At 34.3% G+C, this 25,504-nt stretch overlaps 1 protein-coding gene across 20 annotated transcripts in view; it reads right to left on the bottom strand.

The window, feature by feature from the left end:
* The window catches only part of MYCBP2 (MYC binding protein 2), a 174,244-nt gene that overhangs the window by 41,774 nt on the left and 106,966 nt on the right, over positions 1-25,504 (bottom strand). For 10 of the 20 annotated variants that reach the window (XM_030270789.4, XM_030270803.4, XM_030270795.4 and 7 more), the window contains 10 exons: positions 23,660-23,872; positions 21,178-21,233; positions 20,645-20,760; positions 18,460-18,557; positions 14,223-14,339; positions 13,311-13,451; positions 7,298-7,372; positions 5,184-5,408; positions 4,146-4,278; positions 1,345-1,470 (listed from right to left, as the gene is read on the bottom strand). In XM_030270789.4, coding sequence (XP_030126649.4) covers positions 1,345-1,470; positions 4,146-4,278; positions 5,184-5,408; positions 7,298-7,372; positions 13,311-13,451; positions 14,223-14,339; positions 18,460-18,557; positions 20,645-20,760; positions 21,178-21,233; positions 23,660-23,872 — 1,300 coding nt within the window. The remainder of the gene's footprint in view (positions 1-1,344; positions 1,471-4,145; positions 4,279-5,183; positions 5,409-7,297; positions 7,373-13,310; positions 13,452-14,222; positions 14,340-18,459; positions 18,558-20,644; positions 20,761-21,177; positions 21,234-23,659; positions 23,873-25,504) is intronic. The other 10 variants (XM_030270808.4, XM_030270846.4, XM_030270878.4 and 7 more) reach the window with 7 other exon arrangements.

Genomic DNA, 25,504 nt, shown 5'->3' with positions numbered 1-25,504 from the left:
ACATTTTGTAACTGTATTATCCCAAAGAAACACCTTCGAAACTGCTTGTAGTTTCGAAGATGTAGTAAAAAGAATCATGATGTCTTCAGAAGTCAGGATGCTTGTTAACATAGCACATTTATCTCTAAGATTTTATCTTTGGACAACACAGAAGAAAAAAATTGTTGTCTTATTATGTTTCTGCAGAAAAAAGAACAGATAATATTTCTGCACTATTACACAATTGACATTGAGAGACAAGCAGTAATGCTGTCTCACATCTTTGATACTTCCACTTTTGTGATTCCACCATTACTCTGAAATGAGTATGGATTAACTGATAAAGAAGGTTTAAAAGGCTCTATAAAACAAAAGGAAAGTGTTTCAACTTATCCAGCCTTTGTCCAAAAAGAGGGTTTCCTATAACAATGCACAGACATGTATGAACCCTCTCTACACAGTAAACCACTGTAAAATTATACAGAACTATTTCATGTTGCGACATTAACAGACTAGACTATTTAGGAATAATTATTTTCCTAATCTCCTCTCCTTTAAAGTAAGTTTTAAGTTATTTTATTTAGGATACCAAGAAATATATGCTGGTGCTAAAAAACACACAGCACACCTTAGGCCGCTATTTGTAGTGGCATAGGCTATAGCAATGTAATAATACAATGATAGAGCTCCATGTTTCAAGAATATTTCTCAAGAGTCTAAAAGAAAGTCCCTTCTATATTATTAAATCTGCTGGAACTAACAAAGAAATTAACAGAAGACACATAGCTTGAGTTCATTTTGATGGCTTTTACATATGTGTTTAGATCTTGCCAAAAAAATAAACCATGATTAAAAGAAAACAATTATTTTATATCAGTAAAAGAAACTAAATTTTATTTATTTACCAGCAGTTGTAACTGGTATCCATGTGACTGAAAGGTAACTTCAGTTTTACAACTTTTTTTGATTTCACAACAAATTTTAAATGGCATTTTTTATCTTGTCAACCCATTAAAGGCACTTAAAAATTGTCAAGACAGATGACAAATGTTTCTGGACGTTCAAAACCATGTGCTTTCTAAATCAGTTTTCTAATCTTGTTGTACATGTATTTTTCGTTTCAGCATTTCAGTTTTGTGCCTATCACTGCAGAAACTAACTTCCAAATCTTCGCTGATCCTTTTCATACAGAATACTCAGACTGAGTGAAACTAAAGCAGAGAAAAAAGCAGTTTTAACACTTTGCCAGTCATTATACTACTGCTTTGGAGAGGGCCTGTGGTGCCTTAAAAAGCAGAAAATGAGTAATAAAAAGCAAAGTTAAGATAAACATAACTTTTAAAAAATATGAGTTTAAAAACATACCTTTGTTATTTCCAAGGCCATAATCAAACCCTTGTCCATTACTACAGCTTGTCCCCTTACTGAAAGCTTGTATTGAAAAAGGACTTGGGGGAGGAGTCTGCACATTTTGATCTAGAAGGACTTGCTCTGTAAAAAACACCACATCACTTGGGGGTTAGACCTCTCAGTAACGGCTTTACATCAGAAAGGTGAGTCACAAAGCAAAAGGGTAATATTTATTTCCACTGATAGCACTCTTCCTCTTCACTAAATACTCCTCCAAAAAACCCACATTTGTTCTTCAGAACTCATGCTCTAAAAATATTAAGACAGAGGACTTAATACTATGCAGACTGTTTTTTGTTTGAGTCGTTGCAAGCTATGCCATTATTTGATTTTTTTTTTTTCCTTGTAACATCATTCAACAGAGTTTATTCTTTGGACAGCAATTGTTAAAATTCCTTTGACAAAGCAAGGTGAAGAAACGATGGTTTTCAGAGTGACAAACTCGGAGCCAATTAAACATTTAATTGTGGCTACCTCCAATAGTTCATGGAACACAAGGTGTTTTTTCCCAACAGATTTATTTTTATCTGTAAATGAGTACTATAATTTTACTTTCTGTATGACAATAAAGCAACCTCTAACCCAAACCAATCTGAAGTATTTAATAATATTCAAAACAACAGTAGAATTAAAATAAATGAGACAGAATCCACTTGACTATTTAGATTTACAGAGAAACTACTGACTTAATGTGGTCAAAAATACCATTCCAACTGACGATATATATGAAAGTATTCAGAAGAAATATCCCAAATGCAGGTTTAAAAGCTTGAGCTAGCAAGTTAAGTTTTTTTTTTTTTCTTGTCAAGGTACTAAAATTAACATGGAATAAATAAAAAAAATCACAACTGTTCAAAAAGTAATTTTTAAAAAATTGCATTTTAGGACAAAACTACATTTCAGAGTACATACTTCACATAATATATTCAAGTTAAAAACAAATGAGGGAGAAAGCTGGAAACTTAAAGTCAGCTTATAAAAGAAAGGATCTAGATTTTTTTCAGTCAGAGGCCACTCCAGATCTTCCTGTAGTACTTTAACTGTATACCTGTCTACAGACGTAGCTATTCAGACTTCTGCCTTGTCTCTGACAGAAACCCTACTTCATTATGAGATTTTAATTATAATTTTACTAAATAATGAAAATATGAATGTAATGTGAAAGATGGTGCTATTCATGGATAAAAAAATGGACATTTGCAAATCTAGCTAGAGCACTTGCAGATCCTTATTATTTCCCATTAGCAAAAGCATTGAAACTGATAATAAATTATTTTCAAATAATTACATTGCAAATAAAACCAATCAGTTTAAAATAACTTTCAGATATGGCTTAAGGGCATGAAATTTTACACGGCACTGAGGTGGACTAAGAACCTAGAACAGGTTTAAAATTATAATTTTCAGTAATTGCACTGGTAAGTGCTTAAACTGCTTTAGCTAGATGCACAAGAGACATCCATCTTCACTCTACCTGTAAAAAGAGACTCATCTAGAAAAGATTAACAACTGGTATATTGAGGCATGGGATTCATATAAAAAAGTTTCTGAGATGGTATTTCTGTGAGCTGTATTGCAGAAATCCCACTACACAGCAAGCTCAAAGCCTGGAGCTTGTATTTCTCTTTATCTGTGAGAGCAATGCTATATAACAAATGCCTTTCAATAACAGTGCCTAAGCATCAAAAATCCAAAGACACATCTTCAAACAAGGATCTTGTTTAAAGTCTTCCTGATTTGTGAATTCTTTCTTAGAGCACACATATACTTTGAGACATATACTTTAAGACAAGATGAAGTAATATGTCAAATACTGAAGATGAAAAGACTATTTAAAAATGCAAAATACTGTCAAGTTCCTTTAAATGTATTTCTCAAAATAAGCACACTGGAATGGAAATTTTTGCACACTGTTTAATGTGTTAATTTCAGATGAATTATTTTCTACTGGAAAAGCAAACAACCCTGTATAAAAGTAGAAAATAATCAATTTATCAACCCTGTTATTGAATACCTGTGCTTTCAGCAATAAGGTACTGTTACAATTCACAATTATTTAGTTTATGGAATCTACTTGGGCTCTTTGAGCACCTCAGAACTTGACATTATCAGACAACTAAAATTAGAAAAGCTATGACTTCTAAAGGAGTGTTTGAAGTATTATGTAGACATTTATATACTTAATAAAAAACTTTTCTCTATTTCCCTAGTTTGCAGAAGGTTTTATATCTGAAAGTCAAGCCACAACAGTCTACAGGAAATACTTATGTATTAGCAAGGAATTGCTTTGTTCTAATACAGTAATGTGATGATAATTGTTAGAGTATCTATGTGTGAAATTAATTTCAGCACCAAACGTCAAAGAAAAAATGGCAGAGTCTGGTAAAATGAACAGTAAGTGTGACCTAAAAACACAAGCAGAACATGACTGCTGAGGTCAAAGGCTTTCATAAAGACACCTTTTGGAAAACAGATACAGAAAAATCAATCCCAGAGCTAAAAGAAAAAAGATGGTTAAAATTAATGTCCATAACCATAACTGGTACAGAAGAATACAGAAATATTTTGACTGTTTTTTTAAAATCATTTAAAGCTGTTTATAAACAACTTTTAAGTGACTGTGCAATGTAACTCAAATGAAAATATATAAGCTAATGTTATACCTGCTCAAAACTCAGATACTTCTTTATTTCTCCTGTTTAGATTGCTTATTTTTTAAACTTAATTTATAAAAATAAAAGAAAACAACCACTTGCCATCTTCATGTCGAAGGTACTGGTTTCCACCTCTGTCTCTAGCTAATGACCATGCCTCGCCTTCATCACTTTCACAGAACTCTACCATGCTGTTCTTATCCATTTGCACCCACGTACCTTCTGAATTAGTCACCTGATGCACACACATAAAAAAGCAGAATTTATTGACTTTTCAAAAAATTCAGTAGTACAATTCAGCAACTACTTATAGTACCTGGAAAACACATTAAATTTCAATCTTCTATTACAAAGTAATAAAAAAAACCCCCAGTTTCTTAAATTAAGGCCACAGGCTGAGGCAGACTGAAGTACCAAACCTATTTATAGTATATTTACATTTAGGAGTAATTCCAAAGATTTTAGACCTATTCATGTTCAGAAGAAGCAAAACACCAACACCACAACTTCAGAAAATCCACATAAGCCTAAATAAAAACTTGAGGGAAATAGTCACCAAGATATACCTACTAATCAACGGTGGCAACAGGAGAATTATAATACCAAGATATACATGAAAGGTTTTTATGAGTATTAATTTTGTTCCTGATATTATATTTAGGAAATAGCATGACACACTTCATCCTTAAGCCCTTCTTAACCATAAAACATCGCAACTGGACAATCCAGAACAATAACAATAGTTCAGCAACTAAACAAATTAATACAATCAGTAAAGAGAAACAGGAACTTGTTAAATGGTTAGGTCCTAGGTAAACAGTTTATCATGAAAAATAATTCTTTCAAAGAATAGGACAAAAAAGTAGATCAAGAAACACAATTTTGTAAGGAACACTGTAACAGAAATACATAAGCAAGCACATGTAACTGCAGTGCAATTTTAACATTATTCCAATCAATGCAAAAAGGCAAGAGACATGACTGCATTAGTACTGCTAGCATAAACCAAGTTCAAAGGCCAGTATATAGCATGAAGAGGGGAAAAGCAAACCTGGACAGAGGCAGATTCTTTTGCTGTGGTTACTACTGTTATATACTGGTATCTATGAAGACATGAACTGAAGCTACAAGGATCCATACCTCGCCCACTGCCTTGACTTTGTTTCCCAGAACTAACATTCCAATTGGGATACCTCTAAGGTTAGGGCAGCTTCTGATGTTGTGACCTGATGGGCCAGTCTTCACTACCTTGTACACTCCAGGTCCACCTCGAAGGAATGGCATGTCTTGTTCTTGCATCACTGCTTCCTGTGGGCAGTGTGAATTTAGGTCTTTGAAAAAATCATCAGCATTAGACCTAGATTCCTGAGAAATTAAAAAAAAGGCAAAACAGAACAGAATAAAACCTATTAATACCACCTTTAAACTACTGAGATAAGAAATACTTACTTCAAGATGACAAAAGGTAAATGTCAAAACTAAAGGAGATCCTAGTTACATTGCTAATTTTAGTGTGCAGTGCTGAACAACAAACTACTACTAAATTGCATATTAATTGAATTACTCCTAACATTATTCCTCAAGCAAAAGTGGTATAAACGTAATCATTTATATAAAATAGCTCATATCTAACATCAGATACAAATTATTTAAACTAACTGCTTTCATTAAACCTTCATCCTCACTGACATTTCTCAGGATACACATTCATTCCTCCTGCTCTATTTGTCAAATTTTGTTAAAAGTCTGGGGCTATGGAAAGGGAATTCAATATTATTTTGTACTATTTGCTGATGAAATATATATCCAAACCTGAAGAAAACAATTTGAATTTCTTACTAAAAAAAGTTGTAGTTACTAAAAGAAGAGAAAAATTAGCATATATTTTTCAGCCAGCAACAACTTAACTGAAAGGCTTTTGTACAAAAAACCATGAAGGATGGGAGTAACAAATGTGCATTTATTTCAGAAGAATGCAAGTAAGAAGCAGGTGCAAGTTCCATTATACTGAAAGTCATAGGTACTTTCAAAGGAACATTTGAAAGTTACAGACCACATAATGTCCTGCTGGATGAAGCCAGTGGTTCACCTCAATCTACTGTGTTCAGCAACAGGAGATGCTCTTTAGAAGCAGCATAAAAATCTTTACTAGTGGTCTGTCCCTTTACAGGGCCTACCCTATTTTCTTTACTGTCTATTTATCAATCTGATGTCTCAAAATATAATTTCTTCTGAATATGCTGATACTTTCTGCCTTGACAATCTCCTACAAAAACACCTTCCAAGAGTTCATTCACTTCCTCCTGTGAGAAAGAATACTTTCTTTGTCAGATTTAAACCAAACTTCTGGTTATGTTATTTACTTTTAAATGAATACAAATGTCCTCTGATCTCTTTAGTTATCATGTTTTCAGCTTTTTTTGGTATGGAAGTCTGTGCACTGTGTCCAGACTAATACAGCAGTTTTTTTCAAGAAGTCTTTATACAAAAATGATTCTATTATGTAAATATGTAACTTACAAAGTAAGTTAATGCAAGCTGAGGTAAACTGGTTTGAGGAAAAAAAAGAGACAATTTAAACATAGTTTAGATCTTAACATAATGAAGTCTGCCATTCTGGGAAAAACAACCAGTGGACAAAAAAGTTTTAAAATCTCTAGACCAAAATGTATTACACATTATCATCTTCATTACAAAGTTCATACAAAAAAAAAATCCATCTCAAAACATTACAGAACTGATATTCAGACAAACACTTCTACAGTCAATTTAAACAGCTTAACTGTACATAACATATCATGTTCCTAGAATTAAATAATTAAAAAACACATTAAGAATCATCAGAATATTTATTAAATATCTGTGTGGTGGCTTACTCATACAAATATCATCTTATTAGATGCCACATCTTTATGTGGAGCCTCCAATAACAGAAAAATATTTACCAGTAAATTCTGCTCTAAGGGAGAATGAAAGGCTTTGTTATGTTACAAGGCCACCTCTCTGAATTTCTAATTTGGTTTGTTAAAAAAGGAGAGTCCTACTCATGAATTAATAAAAATAATCTGCCCTGGTATTTTTTTCTCATTTTAGAAGAAAGAGACACAGATACAGCACTGAATGCAAATTGCTATTTCCTATAAAAATAATTCACAGTAAAACAGACTTCAAAGAATATTTAGCATAAAGTTGAGTCATAAGTTGCATTCTGAAAACATGAGATACAGTGTTACTGTTCCTGTAATTTAACTCACCTTAGGGGGTAAAGCTTTGGAAGTCCATGAAAAAAAGTCCAAATCCCTTACTCCTTGGCTAGCATTAAAGACATTCTGAGCAACAAAGTTTGAAAAAAAGAGACATATATCAACAAAGAAATGGGAACAAAGAAATATTGGAGGAAGAAGCTCAAGGTAGTATAATGCAAAGTTTCTCCTCAAGTAAATTTACTGGTAGAGTGTTTTGCAAAAGGGGAAAGTTTTGTTTTTCTAATCAAGTCACCTGAGTCCATTGCTCACCATGGCAAATCATCCATTACACAGAAACAGTTTAGTATGTCAAAAGCTCAAAATGGATGTAGTGTGTCATGCCATTTACTGAAATTAAGAGCCAAGACATCTCTTAAAAAGCTTGAGACTTCAGACACAGAAAAATCTCATATTTCTGTTACAAAGGAATGGTATCTGGTCCCATCACAAACCAGTTTTCTATAGAGACAGTCTCCTGTTCTGAAAGATGATTTCAAGAAGTGCAGGACAAGTGCACACAGAATTTTAGTCACCCAGTCAGAACCAAAGAGATGCAGAAGGGCAAAGCTCACTGTAGCTGAAAGGAGTTCACTTGCACAGAATGATTTCACCAGTTTGCACATCAAAATCGTACTTTTTACTGGAGCCAAAAATTTCAGTACTATATGGAGAGCAATTGCTAAGATTCCATTAGTTTTGTAAAACATACAATGCATTAACTAGTTTGTTATGACAAATTGTAAACCAAATATAGCTGTCAGAGAGGCATCACTAATTTTAAAACCAATTGCCCACACTATAGAAATAAGCACTGCTGTTCTGCCTAAGTTTTCCTCCCACATAACATCTTACTAATTTCAAAGAAATTTTCACTGTTTCTGTCAAATGAAAGAATAATATACACACAGCAGTAGTAACAATCGTATTTATGATGGAATCCCTTTGACAAAGCATCCATTTCATCTGTATGAACCGAAATATCAAAATCTCATTTCGTATCCCATCCTGATATGGGAACCAAATTAAATCCCTGTTCAGCAGCCACACTAAAATTTAACAGTAGCTAAGACAGTAAATCCGTTCAGGCAGAAACAAGTACAAAACACCCTTGGCATGCTTCATCTGTATTCCTTGAAAAAGCACTAACACGTTAAAAGTAAGCAAATCTACACTTTTATCACATGATAGAAGCAAGTCATCTACTATATACTGCTTGCAAACATTACGTTTCAACAATGCAAATGATCTGCCATTTTGACAAAGAGAGGGAAATTGTCACAACACCAGCATTTCTTTAGAATTGAGTACCTTTACCCAGAACTGAAGGAGGTAACCATGAACTAGTGCTATATGCTCTGGGGCACTGGGGAAGATGAGGAGGGTCTCAGATAGGAAGATTAGCAAAGGAAAAGTTTATCAACTTGGCATAAAACTATGGCAACTATAAAAAGCCTACATGTGCTTAAATGAGTGTACTCCATAGGTATCCAACCTAAATCAACTGCCTGATTCTATTACTTTGCAGCATATCTCCTTTTTTCTGATGAACTGCCCCTGAGAAACATAGACCGTCCATACTTAAAATATTTAGCTATAATTTCAGAGATCTATTTTTCCACATAATAGAGCTCTATGTGTAAAACACACAAGGGAAACCAATAGCAGTGAAGTGGGACCATGCTGGCTTAGAAACATCAAGAAGATCAAACTAGAAGCTCTCCTTTGCTCTGTGAACTTGAGATTTTCTTGCCTATTATAACACTATACCAGTTTAGATGAATAAATCAGGCATCTATTTGAGAACTAAGTTTTCATTCTGAAGAAACTACTAGATAGAAGCTTTGAATTTAGCCTTTATGCTATCATCTGTAGATTTATTTAATACTTTCCTTCAAGACATCACCTTCCAAGATCTAAAAATAATTTTAGAAGCTCATACTTTTCCCAATAAATTTAAAGTTTCAGAGATTAAAAAAATTAATTTATTTTGCCACAAAATATCACTGGTCCATTAGGAAGCATTTACAACCTCAGTTATTATTTTTCAAAACTAAGGCTTAATAAACAGCCACATTGATATTTTATCCAAAATAGCCTTACTCCTCAATTGCTTTCCATCATGCTTAAAACAATGGTAGAAATTTTTGTCAATGTCCTTCAGTGTTTCCACAGAACATTCAGCTTTCTGAAGTTCTGTGATCAAGCACTGGAGCCTACATACTAATTTTGATTCTTTCTTCCATTGCAATAATGGTTTGAAAAACTTGCAGATTCACAATCCTTGATTACCTGTGCTGGCTGGGGAATGTAATATTGTAGCTGGACATCAGGGTAAATATTCCTTCTTATAAAATTTAAAATCTAAAATGAAGTAGTGACAACTCAGAATGTGATTTTTTAAAAGACAAATTCCAGAGTCTGACCAAGATGATTTTCTATTTCTTCCTAGTGTGCAATATTTCGTATCATATGTTCCTTTCTACTAAGCATTATGCAGAAGCATGAATAAGTAACTGTCTGGTATTTTTTCAAAAACAGATACCTGAATACTGTAAGATTGAAGGAAAAATAACTACCAGAGATGGAAACAGCTTATTCAAAAATCACAATCTATTACACTCACAATCACATAATTATCTACAATGGACTGGATGCACAATTTTAGATTAGGGGCTGTAAAGCAGTTCCTTATGAAAAGACAAGAGCAACAGAAGAAGAGCTGAAGACCTTCTAAGAAGGTAAATGACCACAGCTCAAATAAATAGAACACTGGTAACTACTGTGGATCTCTCCTTTCCTACGATAATTTATCTTCAAATATAATAGCGCTAATAAAAATACAGAAAGTGCATTTATGAGATCCACAATATTCAGCATTTGCTTTATCATAAAATACCTAGTTAATGCTAATAAACATACATAAAATGAAGATAGAAAATATACATCAAGATGAAAAGAGATCATAACACTGCTGAGAATCTCTACTGTTTTTCATCTGCTCACTGTTCTATAATACAATGAAGAAACAGAATAACTAAAACTTTTATTAAAAACTTTTTACATATTTTCCAAAATGTACTAAGGAATTTTATTTACTTAAGGGATTGATTACAAAAAGCCTGTATATTTAAACACAAGAAAGCATGTAATTGGAGATGACATGTCTGCCCAGTCTGCCCACTCAACAGAGTTAAATAGAAAATGGGGTCTAATAGAAGTAATATGACATCTATTGGAACAGGGAATACATGGCCTAGCTCAGGCATTTGATTTTCCCTTTGCATTTCAGTCACACAAGAGACTTTCTCCAATCTTCCTTTTAAGCCAAAACTGATTGAACAGCTTGGGTCCAAAAAACCTCACACAATCACAGTTTTTTCTATTGCATTCTACTCATCATGTCATTCAGCTACCCAGGATCAATAGGATTGAGCAGGTATGAATTATATCACAATTTAATCTAACAAAACTTTGGCATTTATTACTTAATTGAATATCCTTTTTGACGCAAGTCATTCATCTCTAGACAACTGCAAAAATCAAATTTAACAACTTACGAACAGTCCTTTTTTGGACAATTCAGAGAAAAAAAGATCATATAATAATAATTTGAAATATTTTCAACCTCGTAATCACCATACAGATTTTAAAACTTCCTAACAAGAAAGCAATATCTGTGCAAAGGAAGTACCTAGTAAGAAAGAAGTATATGCTAGACTAGCATGCTGTAAAGACTTAAGGCAGCCTTCAAAAGTGAAGGCTGAACCTTATGTATTGTCACCTTTAAGAAATAAAGTGTTAGAGAACTATATTTTTTTTCATTTTTTCTCTTATTATTATAAATCAAACCAACAAATCCTACTGCTTATATAACTGTCAAAATGAAATCAAATAGCTTCAGGACATGCTAACTCCTCTTAAAAATCTGAAAATGAGAGCCATGCAAGGAAACTTTTCTAAAAGTAGCTCAAAACACATTTCTTGCACATGCCTGCATTGTTGTAAGAGTTTCTCTCATAACCCTTTAGCTATGTTGGCTGCCACTCACAGAGCAGAAGCTAAGAAAGCATGTGACTTTAAACTTGTGTCAGTCAAGACGTGTGATTGGCTAACTAAAAGATAATTAAGCATATCTTAACAGCTCATAACAGTCTAAGTGGCAACAAAACTAATTCACGAAAGTGTTTAACAACCCCCAAAACCAAGAGAGAATCTTTCATCTGAAAGAACAGAGAACAAAATGTCTGAAAACTGAATGTTGTTTTTCACATTTGATTGTACATGACCTCCTTATTCACATGAAATCTGAATTCTCAAAATTATTTTGTCAAGGTTGAACATTCAGTTATTCATGGCATACATTTTTTTTCCAGGCTTCTCTCAAGGAGCACAGCATATGCTCTTCCCTAGAACTACATGTAAAGCAGAGCTGTATGAAATATGCCAAGCACTAAGTTCTTGCTAATCACAGACAACTGCTGAGCTCAAAAATATTCCCTCAAACAAGTAAAAAGGTATTGAAGATAGCTAAACGAAAAAAAACCCACAAAAACCCACACAACTAAGAAAAATCTACGAGACTATAATACCTGTCTAGACATAAAATATTTACTGAAGTTAGTTACTTAATCAAGATGAATTCACTTTTACCATGGGTGAACTGGTAAAATTCAATTACTGCACAGAACTCTTAATATTTCATGGAAGTACAATATAGCAATTTTCTAATGGCAACGAATTTTGAAGGCAAAAAATACAGGAAAAATTTTAAACAAAGCTTAATTTTTTCCATGTTTTCATATATTCTACAACAGTCCAAAAACCCATTGATGACAGGCATATTTGAGTGACTGATTTCTGAGTACAGAAATAATCTGCTTCCCAACTCCAAAATTAAAATAATTTCCCAAACAAGGATTCTGTTGAAAGAAATCTACAAATAGAAACATATCAACAAATAATTTGTAGACAAGATCTATTCACATCATGTAACAGTGTTTGGCAGAACAGCCACAGGGTGTTATGAATTTCCAGATTTAGCTCCTAGCAAATAGCCCAATTTCACTGGAACTGGGGATGTCTCAGTTCTTCTATAACCAAAAAATATGAAGAGCATAATATTACTGGTTGCAGTGTTTAATTTAATGAAATATTTCTCAACTATCCTTAATTGCAGCAGCAGATTGCTCAGATAAGATGACAAATCAAATCAAATCAAATCTAAATAGCAGTATCAATTAGATCTGACTCATACATTCTGCCCAGAAGAAAATAAGGTACTGTCCACTCAGGGGAATGCACGAAAACAGATGAGCCAGAAAGGCCTGCACTTTCATGCATCATTTGAGAAACACGGTTTAGCTAAGAGAGCTTTTCCTTTTTTGTCTTTCACATTTTTCAAAAAAGTGTAATTGGTTTCCAGAAAAGGTGTAACCTTTAACTGTAGTGATTATGATCACCATTAAAGCTATTTAAATAAATTAAGTTTACTCTTATTATAAATTCAATGGTCTTGAGGCTATGGGATTCCTTGATTAGCTAATGAAGTGATAACTTAAAGATTCAGGTATAAAACTCACAATAGACATCCACAAAGCCAAGAGCCTAAAGAACTTTTGGGTTGGTTGGTTTTTTTTAAAAAGCAACAATTACATAGATTCACTGTAGGCTGCAAGCCTCTTCTGAAATCAGGGCACCAGTAGACCACTTCACAGGCAATGCTATCTAGCTTAAGAAACACCTGGTGTAGACCACAATCTAATACTATTCTGCTTTTATTTCAGCAGTCCTTGCACTTCTGTTTCTCTTCTAGGAGAAGAGGATTCAAGATAAAAAGACTCATACATTTCTACACTCCACCCTCATTACACAGCAGCCCTCCAAAATGCCAACATGTATTAAGTTGTATTAAATAATTAAAATATCGTTTACCTCAGGACTTTTTGCAGCCTTAATTAAAGAAAGTCTTGTAATGAGGATAGAGTGTACTTTTGGATATTTTTCAAAGGCACCTTTTACTTACGTCAACAGGTACCAGAAGGCTCTTGCCAAGATGTTGGTTAAAAGACAGACACCAGGCTTCAGTGTAACCATTCATGTTTGGAACATACTTCTTTATTGTTTCATCATTCAGCCTCAGCCAAACACCATCATCATTGTGGATCTATGGGAAACAAGCAACAAGAACGAGCCATGCCCTCCTGTAACTGTTCTGTAGCTAGCAAGGATTAATAGACTTCAGGCAGACAATAGCAGCAAAGAAGCAATGATTCTTACAATGCTGATACAACATAAGCAGAGGTAAAGAGGAATATTGACAAAATCAGAATTCCAAAGCAATGGAGAAGCTTATCTTTTTATAAGTCAAGGTGTGAAGATAAATTTAAATTGGATCATGCAGTAATAAGAATTGCTTTGAAATAAAAGAGGAAAGAAAGTCAAGCCTTAATAAGCTTTATAAATCCCCCACTTCCCATTTTTCCATTGCTAGTATGACTTGGTTAATCACAAAAATATTCCTAACATACGAAGTTATATTGTAAGAAAAATACATGCACAGCAGTCTAACACACTAGTAGTGATCTTTCAGATCTCTAAGTAACAGATCTAATGAAAAGGACATTTGCATCTGAATTTTTGTGTAGAGTTGAAATAGTAAGTAGCGAAAAGCTAAATCTTAAAAGGTATTATTGTAAGATGAACTCTGGAAATTTTCTTTCCTTTTATCAGTCTCAAATGTTTGTTACACAGGTTTTGAAGTAAGCAAATTAAAGGAAATGACAGCTTGAAAAACGAAATGAGTAAATTTAGATTTTTGCAATTTATGGTCTTAAGTTGTATATGTCAACATCTAAACATGGAAAAAAACCCATTATTTGCATGAATTACCTTTACATCTTAGCCCAATTTTCAAGAGAAATGTCTTATGGATTACCTCGTCAATGAAAGTGATGGATCCATTGACTTTCACTATGCCTATCTGCTCACTCTGAAGGGAAGGGTGGCTACGGATACGAAGCCCTGCACTGTCCTTGGCCACAAATTTGCGAACCTAAGAGAAGCAAAGAAAGACAGTAAGGAAGAAAAAAAATTGGAACAGAGCTCTCAGAGTAAAAAGAAATAGGTTTAACAGATTCTGAAATGCCAGTGACAAGGCAGCAGTCTTAAGAGTTACAGTTTGTTGCTAGTTTCCCATGGCTGCTGTGTATAACTTTATTTTTTTACTATAATAAAAAAAATTAAAATGTTCCAAAAAAACATAATGTAAGCACCCATTGACTTGGAAATATTTTTGTTATACCCTACAATAATCACTACCAGCTTCTGATTTTCTTCACACACAGGTTTCATTTGCTGCTGAAAATTTCACCAGTTTTGCATTTTCAAATTTATTAATTTCTCTTAGCTGATCAGCCTGGAATTATCATTTCCCAGTTGTGCTACTGTAGTATTCTCTTTAATCAGCTTTTTAACCAAAATTTGGTTATTTTCCTTGGCTAAATATTTTAACTAGCCATTTTAAAATAAAATAATCGTTCTATTTCTTTATATTTCAAATAGCTATTTCAATAGTTTTTTCTTTTTTTTCCACAGGAAGGTTAGAGCAGAAGCTCCTTGCTATTAGCTGGACTTACTACAGCACCCCAAAATCTCCCACTTGTTAGTCACTATCCTGTTTTTTACCATTCAAACATTATCAGGCACCTGTCCCATAGAGAACAAATGTAAGCCATCCTATTGCTCTCTTAAAACCAAAGATGCATATATTCTATCCATATGGTATAAAAACATTTTCTTGGAAGGTTATTTTCAAACTCCACAGGTAAAAGGGATAAAAATATCAATGCAAATACAGATTTAATCTGTAACAACATAAAGCACAGAATGATGTGTAAGGAACAAACTCAGTGATATACAATGAAAGGTAAGAGCTAAGTGTATGAACCTTTTTTCCCCTAAAGAAATTATATTTATTCTGAGGAAAATTTAAAAAACAAAATACAAAGCCAATAAAACCCCAAAACCAAAAGCATGTAAAGGATTTCATATGTAAATTACTCCAAAATGTGCAAGGTGTTGCTTATTAACAGTCCCCTTACTCATAATACTTAAGATTCTCGCAACAGACAAAACTAAGACTTTCAAGGTCCTTGTAAAAGTATAAAGCTGAATTACTGCTGACAGCATTCTAAACACAGACAAGCCGAAAACAAAGTCTTGCAAATTAGGGGTCCTTACAATCTTACATCATGTTACTTCAGAAAATCATTATGAGAGTTTGCTAGAACTTTAATTAAACTATAATTAAAAATTGTAATTTAGAGGAAAAACTCACATTCCAGATTTTGAGTAGGCACAGGCCTGGAAAGAGCCTTCTTCCCTTTTGCAACAGCTAAACTAATTAGTTAATAAAAAACTTCAACTTATAATTAGAGATGCTTAAGGACCAGATACACTAACAGATAATATAGTAAAAAACAGATCAGGAGTTCTCTTATGCTCATTTCTGACCATGATGTAAAACTTTATTGTCTGTGTTTTATTTCTGACACAGCGCCTCTTTGCTAGGAATATTTTTGTAACACCTCCATAGGCAATTCTTCCATGGAGCATATACCAAGTGTATTCCAACTAAAGAACTGACTAAGGCAGAAAGGCTTGGGAATTAGCATCATCCCTACACTGCACAGTTTTCAACAGCTGTATTGCTGTGCTTTTTTATTTGACAAATCTGCAAAGAGGTGCATGCCACACAACATAAAGAGGTGTTGTAAGCAATAAAGTGACCTTTACAAGAGGGTTGATCTACAAAGGGGAGAGAAAAACTACCCCCAGCCCAGAGCTTTTGGGTTAGGTGGTTGTGTTTTTGGTTTTGCTAGCTACTTGTTGCGTCAGGATGGTAGAAACCATCAAAACATGTTACTGACCAAACATTTTGGTACCAGTCTTGCACTTTCAAATTCAGCTAAATTAGGACCTTTTCCTTTTAGTTGGTTCCAACCATTCTGAATTTCATTACATAGCTTGAAAAATAATGTTTTCCTCAATAGGATGTGGAATCAAGTTTCCTGCAAGTTAGTTGATTTAAGCTTTGCAGCCTATTAGGAGACAGCAATTCTTATGGGTCATATACCCCAAGCTGAATACAGATCACTATCATAGTCTCCTTCAGATTTTTCATCTGGCTTCAAAAACAGAAAATGAAGAATACATGTATAAAATCTTAACACAGTACCCATTTTCAGCTTGCAATTTAAGTAAGGTTTGGCTACAAAACAGGAATGTTCCAGCGCCTCAAAGAAAGTATTTTGGTGTTTCTAGCTGAGAACAGATCACCACTGAGAATGCACTGTTAGTATCCTTTGGTTACAAGTGTCTGAAATTTCAGGCTGCCAAAGATGATGAAGCAGCATTTACAGCTCAACTATGCCCTTTTTGTCAGCAAAACATGATTTGGTATACTGGACTGTCTCTGACTGATACATGTCTAATCTGCATTCTTGGCTTCAGAAACATGGAGCACAGTACAATTATTACCTTGTTGTATTACTTACAATACTGCTGTTGATACACCAAGAATTATCCTGATTTTTTATGTGATTTATTATGACACAGAAGAAAGATGACATATTAAATGGTTTACCATGAAAGATCTAGTTTAACTTTTCGGCAGGCTCTACAGATACTAGGTACAGGACAAAGATGGCTCCTCTTTCAAAGAAACTAAAGCTTGGAGCAAGAAATTAGACATGCACATGGAACAACACAAGGAGAGGCTTAAACACTACATAACATCTCAGAACATTAGAGAACTGACTTCTGTCAAGTACTTTGACTCTTCCTTGACAACACAGTTATCATGTATGAAAAAATAATCCAAATTTCCACTGTAATAATTGAAAAGAAAAACAGAAGTTCTGTTCAGCAATTTATCTCATATCAAACTAGAGTCTCTCAACTTGGGGACAGCAAAACAACATATATGATGATTAACTTGGGTGGAGGTATAATGAAGTAGCTTGATATAAATCTCTCTTAATAGGAATTGGGAGTTCTAATTAAGATAATGAACTAACCAGGCAGTCTTCCTCCAAGAGAAGGGAGAAAGTCTAAAAGAAGCTTCTTGGGGAAAAAAAACAAAAAAAGAGAGCCAGTGAGGGGTAAATATTGCATTGAAACTAAAAGTACATTTATTATGCTTAATTTGAGGCATGGCTTCAGGGAAAAAATCTTGTTAGCAGTAAAAGCAGATGCTGGATGCATTTTAGAGACTAGGGAACCATACAACAAAGTTACTGTGTCTGGATTATCCTGAAATCTAGGAAAAAAAAAAATTAGGATGCACTCCATAGGTAAGAAGTCGTCAGAAACCTGATCCTTTTTGTAACCACTTATTTCTTAACCACCTTCCCAATTTCAGTAGGACAGGAAAGACATCCCTGTGGTATTTCAGAATTCCACATCTTTTTATACAGCTTTATTCCAATCAAAAAAGAAAAAAAAATTACCACCTCATTTAATATCCCTTCCTTTGCATCTAAGAGGAAGTGCGAGGTATCTCCCTCATCTGGGCAATTTTCCTTATACCACTGTCACCCATTTCAGCTTACTTGCTTTAGTGTGTCTAATCCTTCACGGTGGAATGATAAGGTGAAATGGGGATTCAAAAACTAAATAAAAGATACCTTTAAAAAACATAATCATACCATTTTCTAAGCAGGGAAAGCATACTAAAGAAACTGGTTAGAATAAATAATAAATCATTATATGGATTTTATAATGATTGAAGATGCTCATGACAAAACAAAACCTTCGTAAAATTTAATGCACAATTAATTTTGTAGTACAATATGTAAGAAATAGAACTAATAGTGCAAAATTTTGTTTGTGGCTTTAACAATAGCTGTGATATGTTTGTGTGACAAGCCAAGGTAAAGACAGTTTCTGTAGAGCTTCTATCAGTTTTGTGAATTCATATACAAAAAGAAAATGAAATTAATTTGTCTCATTTTATCCAGTATATTAATTTCATTCCATTCAGCATGTTAAAGTGATCCGCAAATACCCTTTTAGTCTGCAGCACTATTATATGATAACGTATACATTAAACAACAAAAAAGTCCCACCCAAACATAACTATCTGTTTTGGATTTTTTTCCATTTCTCCAAACCTTGTTTGGCTGAGGCTCTGCTTTTGGTTTAATAAGTTGGGTTCCAGGAGGTATCATTCCTTTTGGAGGATCTTTTACTTTCACTTCTAGTCCAGCATCTATAAGCAAACAAAGACTAAGTTTAAAAAAAAATAAGGGGATATATCAGTTAAACAGTAACTACAATTTATCTGTGCTACAATTTAGAGTAAACAAAATAACCACTTATCTGTCTGCCAAAATCCACACTTGCAGTTGCTTCATGGTGCAATGTATTAATTTCTGAGCATTTTTCATTTCATATGTGGAAATTTACAGAGCTGTGGTTTCATGCTGTTGTTAGGTATCTGTCACAGAGTATGTACCAAGCACTACCAGGTAATTTTCTATCTTAATAGTGTCTGTAGGATTATGTTTCAAGGAATGGTCAACACAGAGTCTAGTGTTTGAGAGCTGCAGGTGAAAGCTTCTGGAGAAGCAATAACTTATGTAATGTTGTACTGCTACAGAAGCTAATTGCTACATGTGAGACAGATATAAGAAGCTGAAAAGCCACATTATGCAACCAGAAAAGGCCTATAATGTAAAAAATTGGCATATTTAATTACCAATGCTGTTATAAAACATGAAGGCTCTAGAAAGTGACATTCTTGTTTGTGAAGAAAGATACATGCAAATATATGTGAAGAAAGACACAAAAATTTAAGTAATAGATGAATACGACCTTGAATAATAACCTTCAAAGAACTGCCTCAGCAATCACTGTTAAAAGCAAACTGCAACAATAGATACTTTTGTGTTTTTTGTTTCATTTTACAGACTGACAATATGAAAAACAACATCTTGAAAAGAAGCATCCGGACATAACAATGAAACTGTTGGTTTCACTAACATCCTGTTAAACAAGCATGGGAGTAACAGAAGCAATCTACAAGCATCAAGAACATAAAAGGTTTGAAACAAAGAGAAACTGTTACCAGTACTTAAGCAGTCAAAAGTTGACAGAATTATGGGTCAAGCATAAGTACATCAAAGTTTCAGATGGCATAGTCTAATATAATGATTGAGTCAGAAAGTTCTATTGCAGAAAAATGGCACAGCTGAGTATTAAGAGTATACTCATACCTATTTAATAATGACGGTTAAGATTTATATTTAAAATTTCTAGTTTACCCTACACAATGCTTGAGGATGGTAGAACCTGTGTAAAAATATAAGAGCAGTTGATTGAAACTACAGTGTAAAGTTTGCTCCAGAGGTGACATGCTGAAAAAAATACAATTGAGTGCATCGCACTCCTATGAAGGCAAATCTTCCTCTGAGGAATAGAGATAACCATTAATAATAATACTTTATACATCTTATCTTCTGTAGTTAACATGTAAAACCAAATCACATTTCATTTCTACATGAATTATGTGTATTTGCATTTATGAGTATCACAATGTGTTTACTAAAGATGCTGGTCAGTATTGGGAAAGAGGAACTGCTGGTGCTCATCAACTCACCCAAGCCCTCTAATCAGATGTGGGTCCAGCTACAACACTTTGAGTGCTTCTACTGCCATCTTCACTGTAGCACCAGTAAGACTTACATGAGAGCATTCAAGATAGAGTATTTTTGGAAGGGCACTCTTTTCACTATATGCTATAGTATCTTATAGTGCAGTCCCCAAGACTGGCAAGGTACCTAAAAGATTTCCAGCAAGGAATGAACCAAAAGCATTTAAAAATGAGTACAAATAAATAAGAGTTTAGGCAGAGTCTCAGTTAAGACCACACCTCCTCAGTTTTCCAGAACAAATGACAGTATGCATTTCAGCATCGTCAGGAACAATTTTGCCTTTCCGTAGATTCTTCAGTGTTGGACTGGGGTTTTTTTCCCTTTAACTATACTTCTCTGTCACACTCAGCTGAAATAAGACTTTCTTCTTCCACCACAGAGTTGAGAATAAGAGACACTGTTAAACTGGTAGTCTAACCGCATTATAAATACATGATTTATAACATATATTCCTATTTCAGCATGTGGGGCTTTTTATTCTGACAAAAAGAGATTTAACTAGAAGGCTTTTGAATAAAAACTTGGCTACTAAGTTTTGCTATGAACTGTAAATTAAATCTTATGAGCATCAAGATAAAAATGTGTTAGTATACAAAATGGAAATAATATAAATGTATGCTTAAATATAGTGAAAGTTAGGTACCTATTTCAATGCCATCAATAGTAACATGAATGGTATAGAGACCCACAGCTCCAGGAGTCCAGTTTGCACAGTATGTACCGTCATTATTGACTCTGATCAACATATTTTCACTGGGTCTAGGCAAAAACAAAACAAAACCAATCAATCAAAATATAATGATTAGTATAAAGTTTAGTTTGGAAACTACTCTTTTTCTAGCAGATCATCTAAATACAATTTTTTCCTTTCCCAATGTACTAACCTTCTATTATTTACTATGAAAATATAATCCTCTATTCTACATTTATTTATACCAAATGATAAAGGAACAGATTCAGAGAGTAGCTAATACAAATAAGGAAACTACATTTGAACGATTAAGAAAAAAGGATTTTAAATAAAAGTACATGTAAGGAAACATAATACTTGACTTCTGTGTTTCTACCTCCAGACATGATTACCTGTCAGTCACATTTGGGAGTCTGGGCGTAGAGCAGAAATGTCAAGACACGTTAATTTAAGTCCCTAACCAAAATAAATTTTTTAATGTTTACCTCTTTGGTGTTGGTGAAGCAAAACGTAGTTCTTCAAAAGAATAATTTTCGTAAGCCTATAAAGAGGTTAAATTCAAACATGAAACCAACAGTTACACCACTGTCTTGAATAACAGAAAGCACCACATTTTCTTACAGAACACATCAATCTAACTTTACACAGCCCTAAAGCATCGATCAGGGAATCAGAAATAAATTTCAAAACACAGAAATATATAAATGCACACATGAAAGAGTATCTTCACTGTCTCATTAAACAGACATTATTTAAATAAGAAAGATTGCTACTGCTAACAAAAGACCTTCTTAAGTCTTTGAATTGCTTCAAATGTGACTTGTATAAAAGAATCCAGGCAGTGCATTGAAGACCATGGGAAGGTAAGAAAGCAAGTAAGTTGCAGGTAAAACCTGCAAACCAGCCCAGGGGCTTTATCAATGAAATTTCACATCCTTTTTCTTTCAACTCCAAGTGAAGATGAAATTCCCTGAACATTGAGGTGATACTTCCATTGACTTCCACTACAAAAAAAGAGCTGGTTCACTTCCATAGCATCCTGTGAAATCATTGCTCTGAAAAGCCCCCTAAGAAAACAGAGCTATTCCTAGAAATGCAAAGTCCCTCACCAAGAGTCTCTCTGGGTTGCAAGAGTTTCTGAGCTACGAGATTCCCCTGTTAAATTAAAACCAACAAAAGGTAGGATAAGAACTTTTGAACATATATGCAGATAAGCCATTTCGGGTCCCTGTAAAAAGATACAGTTTTGGGTATCAGTCCCCCATACATGTCATAATTTATTATATATATTTTTATGAAGTGACGCTTTATAACCATATTTAGGTGTTTGTATCAAGTATTGATATAATGTGCAGGCTGATATAAAATGAAAATATCAGGAGATGTCTGCATTTTACACTGAAATGAGTGTGCTTAATAATGCAGGCAGGGAAATAGTACAGAATATTGACAATGACTTTAATTCATAAAGTTTTGGATGGAAAGGACTTAACGTGAAAAGAACCTTAACTTGAAAGGATAATTCTCTGGAAAAGCACTAAATACAGAAATCAAGCATGTTTCAACGAGAGAGATGCTTTTTTGATTTAACCTTGATGTCTTTTTACTTTTATCTTTATGAAGGTTTGAACTGTTATTAACTTCTAAGAGGATTTAAAATGAATCCTTCCATTTTCATTTCCCTTAGCCTTATTTCAATTAAAAAATGATTACACGTTAGCTAGATGATATTAAGCATTCCTCACTCCATCAAATCTACAGAAGAGTTTTTGAACACCCTACACTTGTACCACTGTAATTTACCCCAAAGCATCTCATGCATTACAAGATATACCACCACAAGAGTTGTGTGAGCAGATCTGACACCTATCACTGGAAAAGAAGCAACAGATACCTGTAGACAGTGGCTATCAGAAATACTATCTAAACCCTAACTTGGCATAAATAATGTACTTCTGCCTCCCCTCAAGTCACTTTTAAAAGAAGCATCAAAACCAAGAAACATCAAAACCATGTTCGTAGTAGCCCAAATAAAAATGCCAAAATCACACCTTGATATGCACATGATTTAGCAAGCCATTAAACCATTTGTTATACACTACATTGATTTAATAGCTCTTTCATTGATCTATTAAGACACTATTCAATACCCAGTTGCACTATTTACACACAGGTACTGCAGCACTATCTTTTGCCTCCAAAAGGTGCCAGTTGGCTGGGTTCTGCCCCCACAGCCAATCCATACTGATTATGCTAAGTATTATCCTTCTCTACCCTCTTGGCTAATCCTGTCTCATTAAGCTGTGCAACTGTTAGTTGTACACAACATGCCACATCTCTTAACTGGGTCAGTATGGTACACATATGTAAATTTACTGCATGTGCTCTAATATACTTAATCAAATCAACACTAGCTGCTCAGTTTTCACTTCTTTAAAAACTGTTCCTAAGTGTCTGAGCTGATGCATTTAACAGTGGCTCATTTCATCAGATGCTGCTTAATACATATGCATTGATATATATATCATTTGTATGCCTTTTTTTACTACGCTGATCTCTTATTTTTTCCTGTTTTTCTATTTCACCTGTTCTAGTTTAAAGTATGTATTCACTGGAACACTCCAACTCCATATTAATAAACATCGTGGTTTAACCTTCCCTTCAGCATTTTAATATGTGGTTTTATTTCTACTAAATGACTCAGATTAATTTGTTAATCTATTTAATCAAAATCAAAGACAACTTTGCTTTTAATTCTAATCCAATCTAACTGCTTTAGAGTTTAAGCAATTGGCCCTTTTGATTTTAGTTTATGGCTGAACTAATATTAATCAAAGTAATTTGCATTGAATATATTTTCAGATTGGGACCAAAAGTAAATATACATTTTTCCTTCTCTGCTGCATACCTTTACACACTTTGAATGCTGAATTCTATAGTTACATTGCCAAAATTGCAGTAACTTACCTTCATCATTGTAATGGCAATATACCGAGCTTCTTTTACTATCATCGGCTCATAGGAGGAATCAAGCTTTGGTGAAGGAAGTCCTCCAAAGGTCATATCACTGCTAGGGGAAACAGCTGTTGCAGGACTGCCTGGTATCCGCTGCACTTTTTTAACTTGCTCTTGCTGCAAAGATGTTTTTTTCTGAGAAACAGGAATAGCTTTGACTTCCACCTGTAATAAGATGTGGAAGAGGGAATATGATTTAGTGAGAAAACTCACACACACACATTCTTTTAAATTTAATGCAGTGCAGTGACAAAGGCCTTAGAGCACTCCCTGTAAATCCAGCTGTGTCAAAACCCAACATATGCACACTTAATCTGCAAAGCCAAGCACGGCATCTTGGGAAGATGGCAATGGGCAGGGGAGAAGCACCCAACTGACTTGGCACACCATCAGCACAGGCTGGTGTCACTTCTGCCAGTTCCACAGCACTCCCTGGGAAGCAGCTCACAGTCTGCTATGCCTAGCGAAGTTTTCCCAGAGCAGAAAAGTGAAACAGAAGAGAAAGAAAGCCTTCCAAGTGAGTGCACAGATTTCAGAGCGGAACATCATGGCCACTAGATCAGCAATGGCTAGATTGGATCCTGGCTGGCTCTGCCACCTCACAACCAGCACGCACATTTATATCGTCCCCTTCAGTGCGTGTTTTAACTGACTTTTTCCCCCAGAGGTAGCATGGATCTCCATTAGTGCAGGTAACAGCTAGCAGTACACAATTTTCTGAGAAAGACAGACCACCTGGAAAGTAAGTTTGTATGTAACTCATCTGAAACCTGCAATAAAGTGCAGGTGTTTAAATTCTGCAGTTTTCACACACAGTTTTATAAAAATTTGATTTAATTTACCAAAACTTACATCAGTGCATTGCACACTGAATGAGTCCAGAAGAATGATTAAATTGAATTAGGGTTTTTGTCACTTTAATACATTTGTATTACAGTGCATTGAACAGTAATAATAAAACCAGCAATAATTTTGATATTTTGACATATCCTTTTCCTGACTGACAGGAGAAAATCACTACTGAGAGTCTTCCACTTGTTCTACCACTAAGTCAGAAATCACACAATTTTCACTCAAGCAGTGTTTGTGACTAAGCTCATTCTTGCGTTATTGTTGGAGAACTGCTGCTCATTACTAGGTTTACAACTCACTATTACATCATATACAAAGAACAGATTTGAGAGCTTTTCTCACAAGAATCATGCTTTTGTAAAAAGTACTTCATCTACACTTGAGCTTTAACAAAACCAACCACTCCACAGTAGCAGTGGGCTTTAAAATACAGAAGAAACCTAATTTATTAGAACCACATGAAAACCATTTTGTGTCTGTTTTGTTTGCATTGCTTTACTACTTCAAGCAGCACACCTTCATACATTCCACATAGGTTTTACCTCAAAATGTACAAAATTCTTCTAACTCTACCTGAGCTGTCAAGAGCACCTCCTTTCCAGTACTGAAAAACTGTGGTTAACTAAAGAGGCCGAAGGCAAGCACAGGAACACCAGTCCTTGCCAGCTATCCTTATTAACTGCAAGGACTACAGGAACTTCCATGTATTACAACCAGAAAAGGCAAGATTATTGTTCTAGTCTAAAATAAAGTAACCATAAGGTGGTCCACCAATGTGATTATTTTTTTCCATCACAAAGTCTATGGCTTATAATACTCTTTCCTGGCTTACAAATTTAAAAATTAGTTCTTGTCACTTTCATAATCACCATCAAACCTCACTTATGACTGATTATTTATGCAATTACACATGTGTAGTTCATTACAGGCAAGTTATTAATTTCA

This window comes from Taeniopygia guttata, chromosome 1 (assembly GCF_048771995.1).
Source record: "Taeniopygia guttata chromosome 1, bTaeGut7.mat, whole genome shotgun sequence".
NCBI classification, from domain to species: domain Eukaryota; kingdom Metazoa; phylum Chordata; class Aves; order Passeriformes; family Estrildidae; genus Taeniopygia; species Taeniopygia guttata.
Note: the sequence above shows the minus strand (reverse complement) of the source record. Positions and strands in the feature narration are given on the sequence as shown.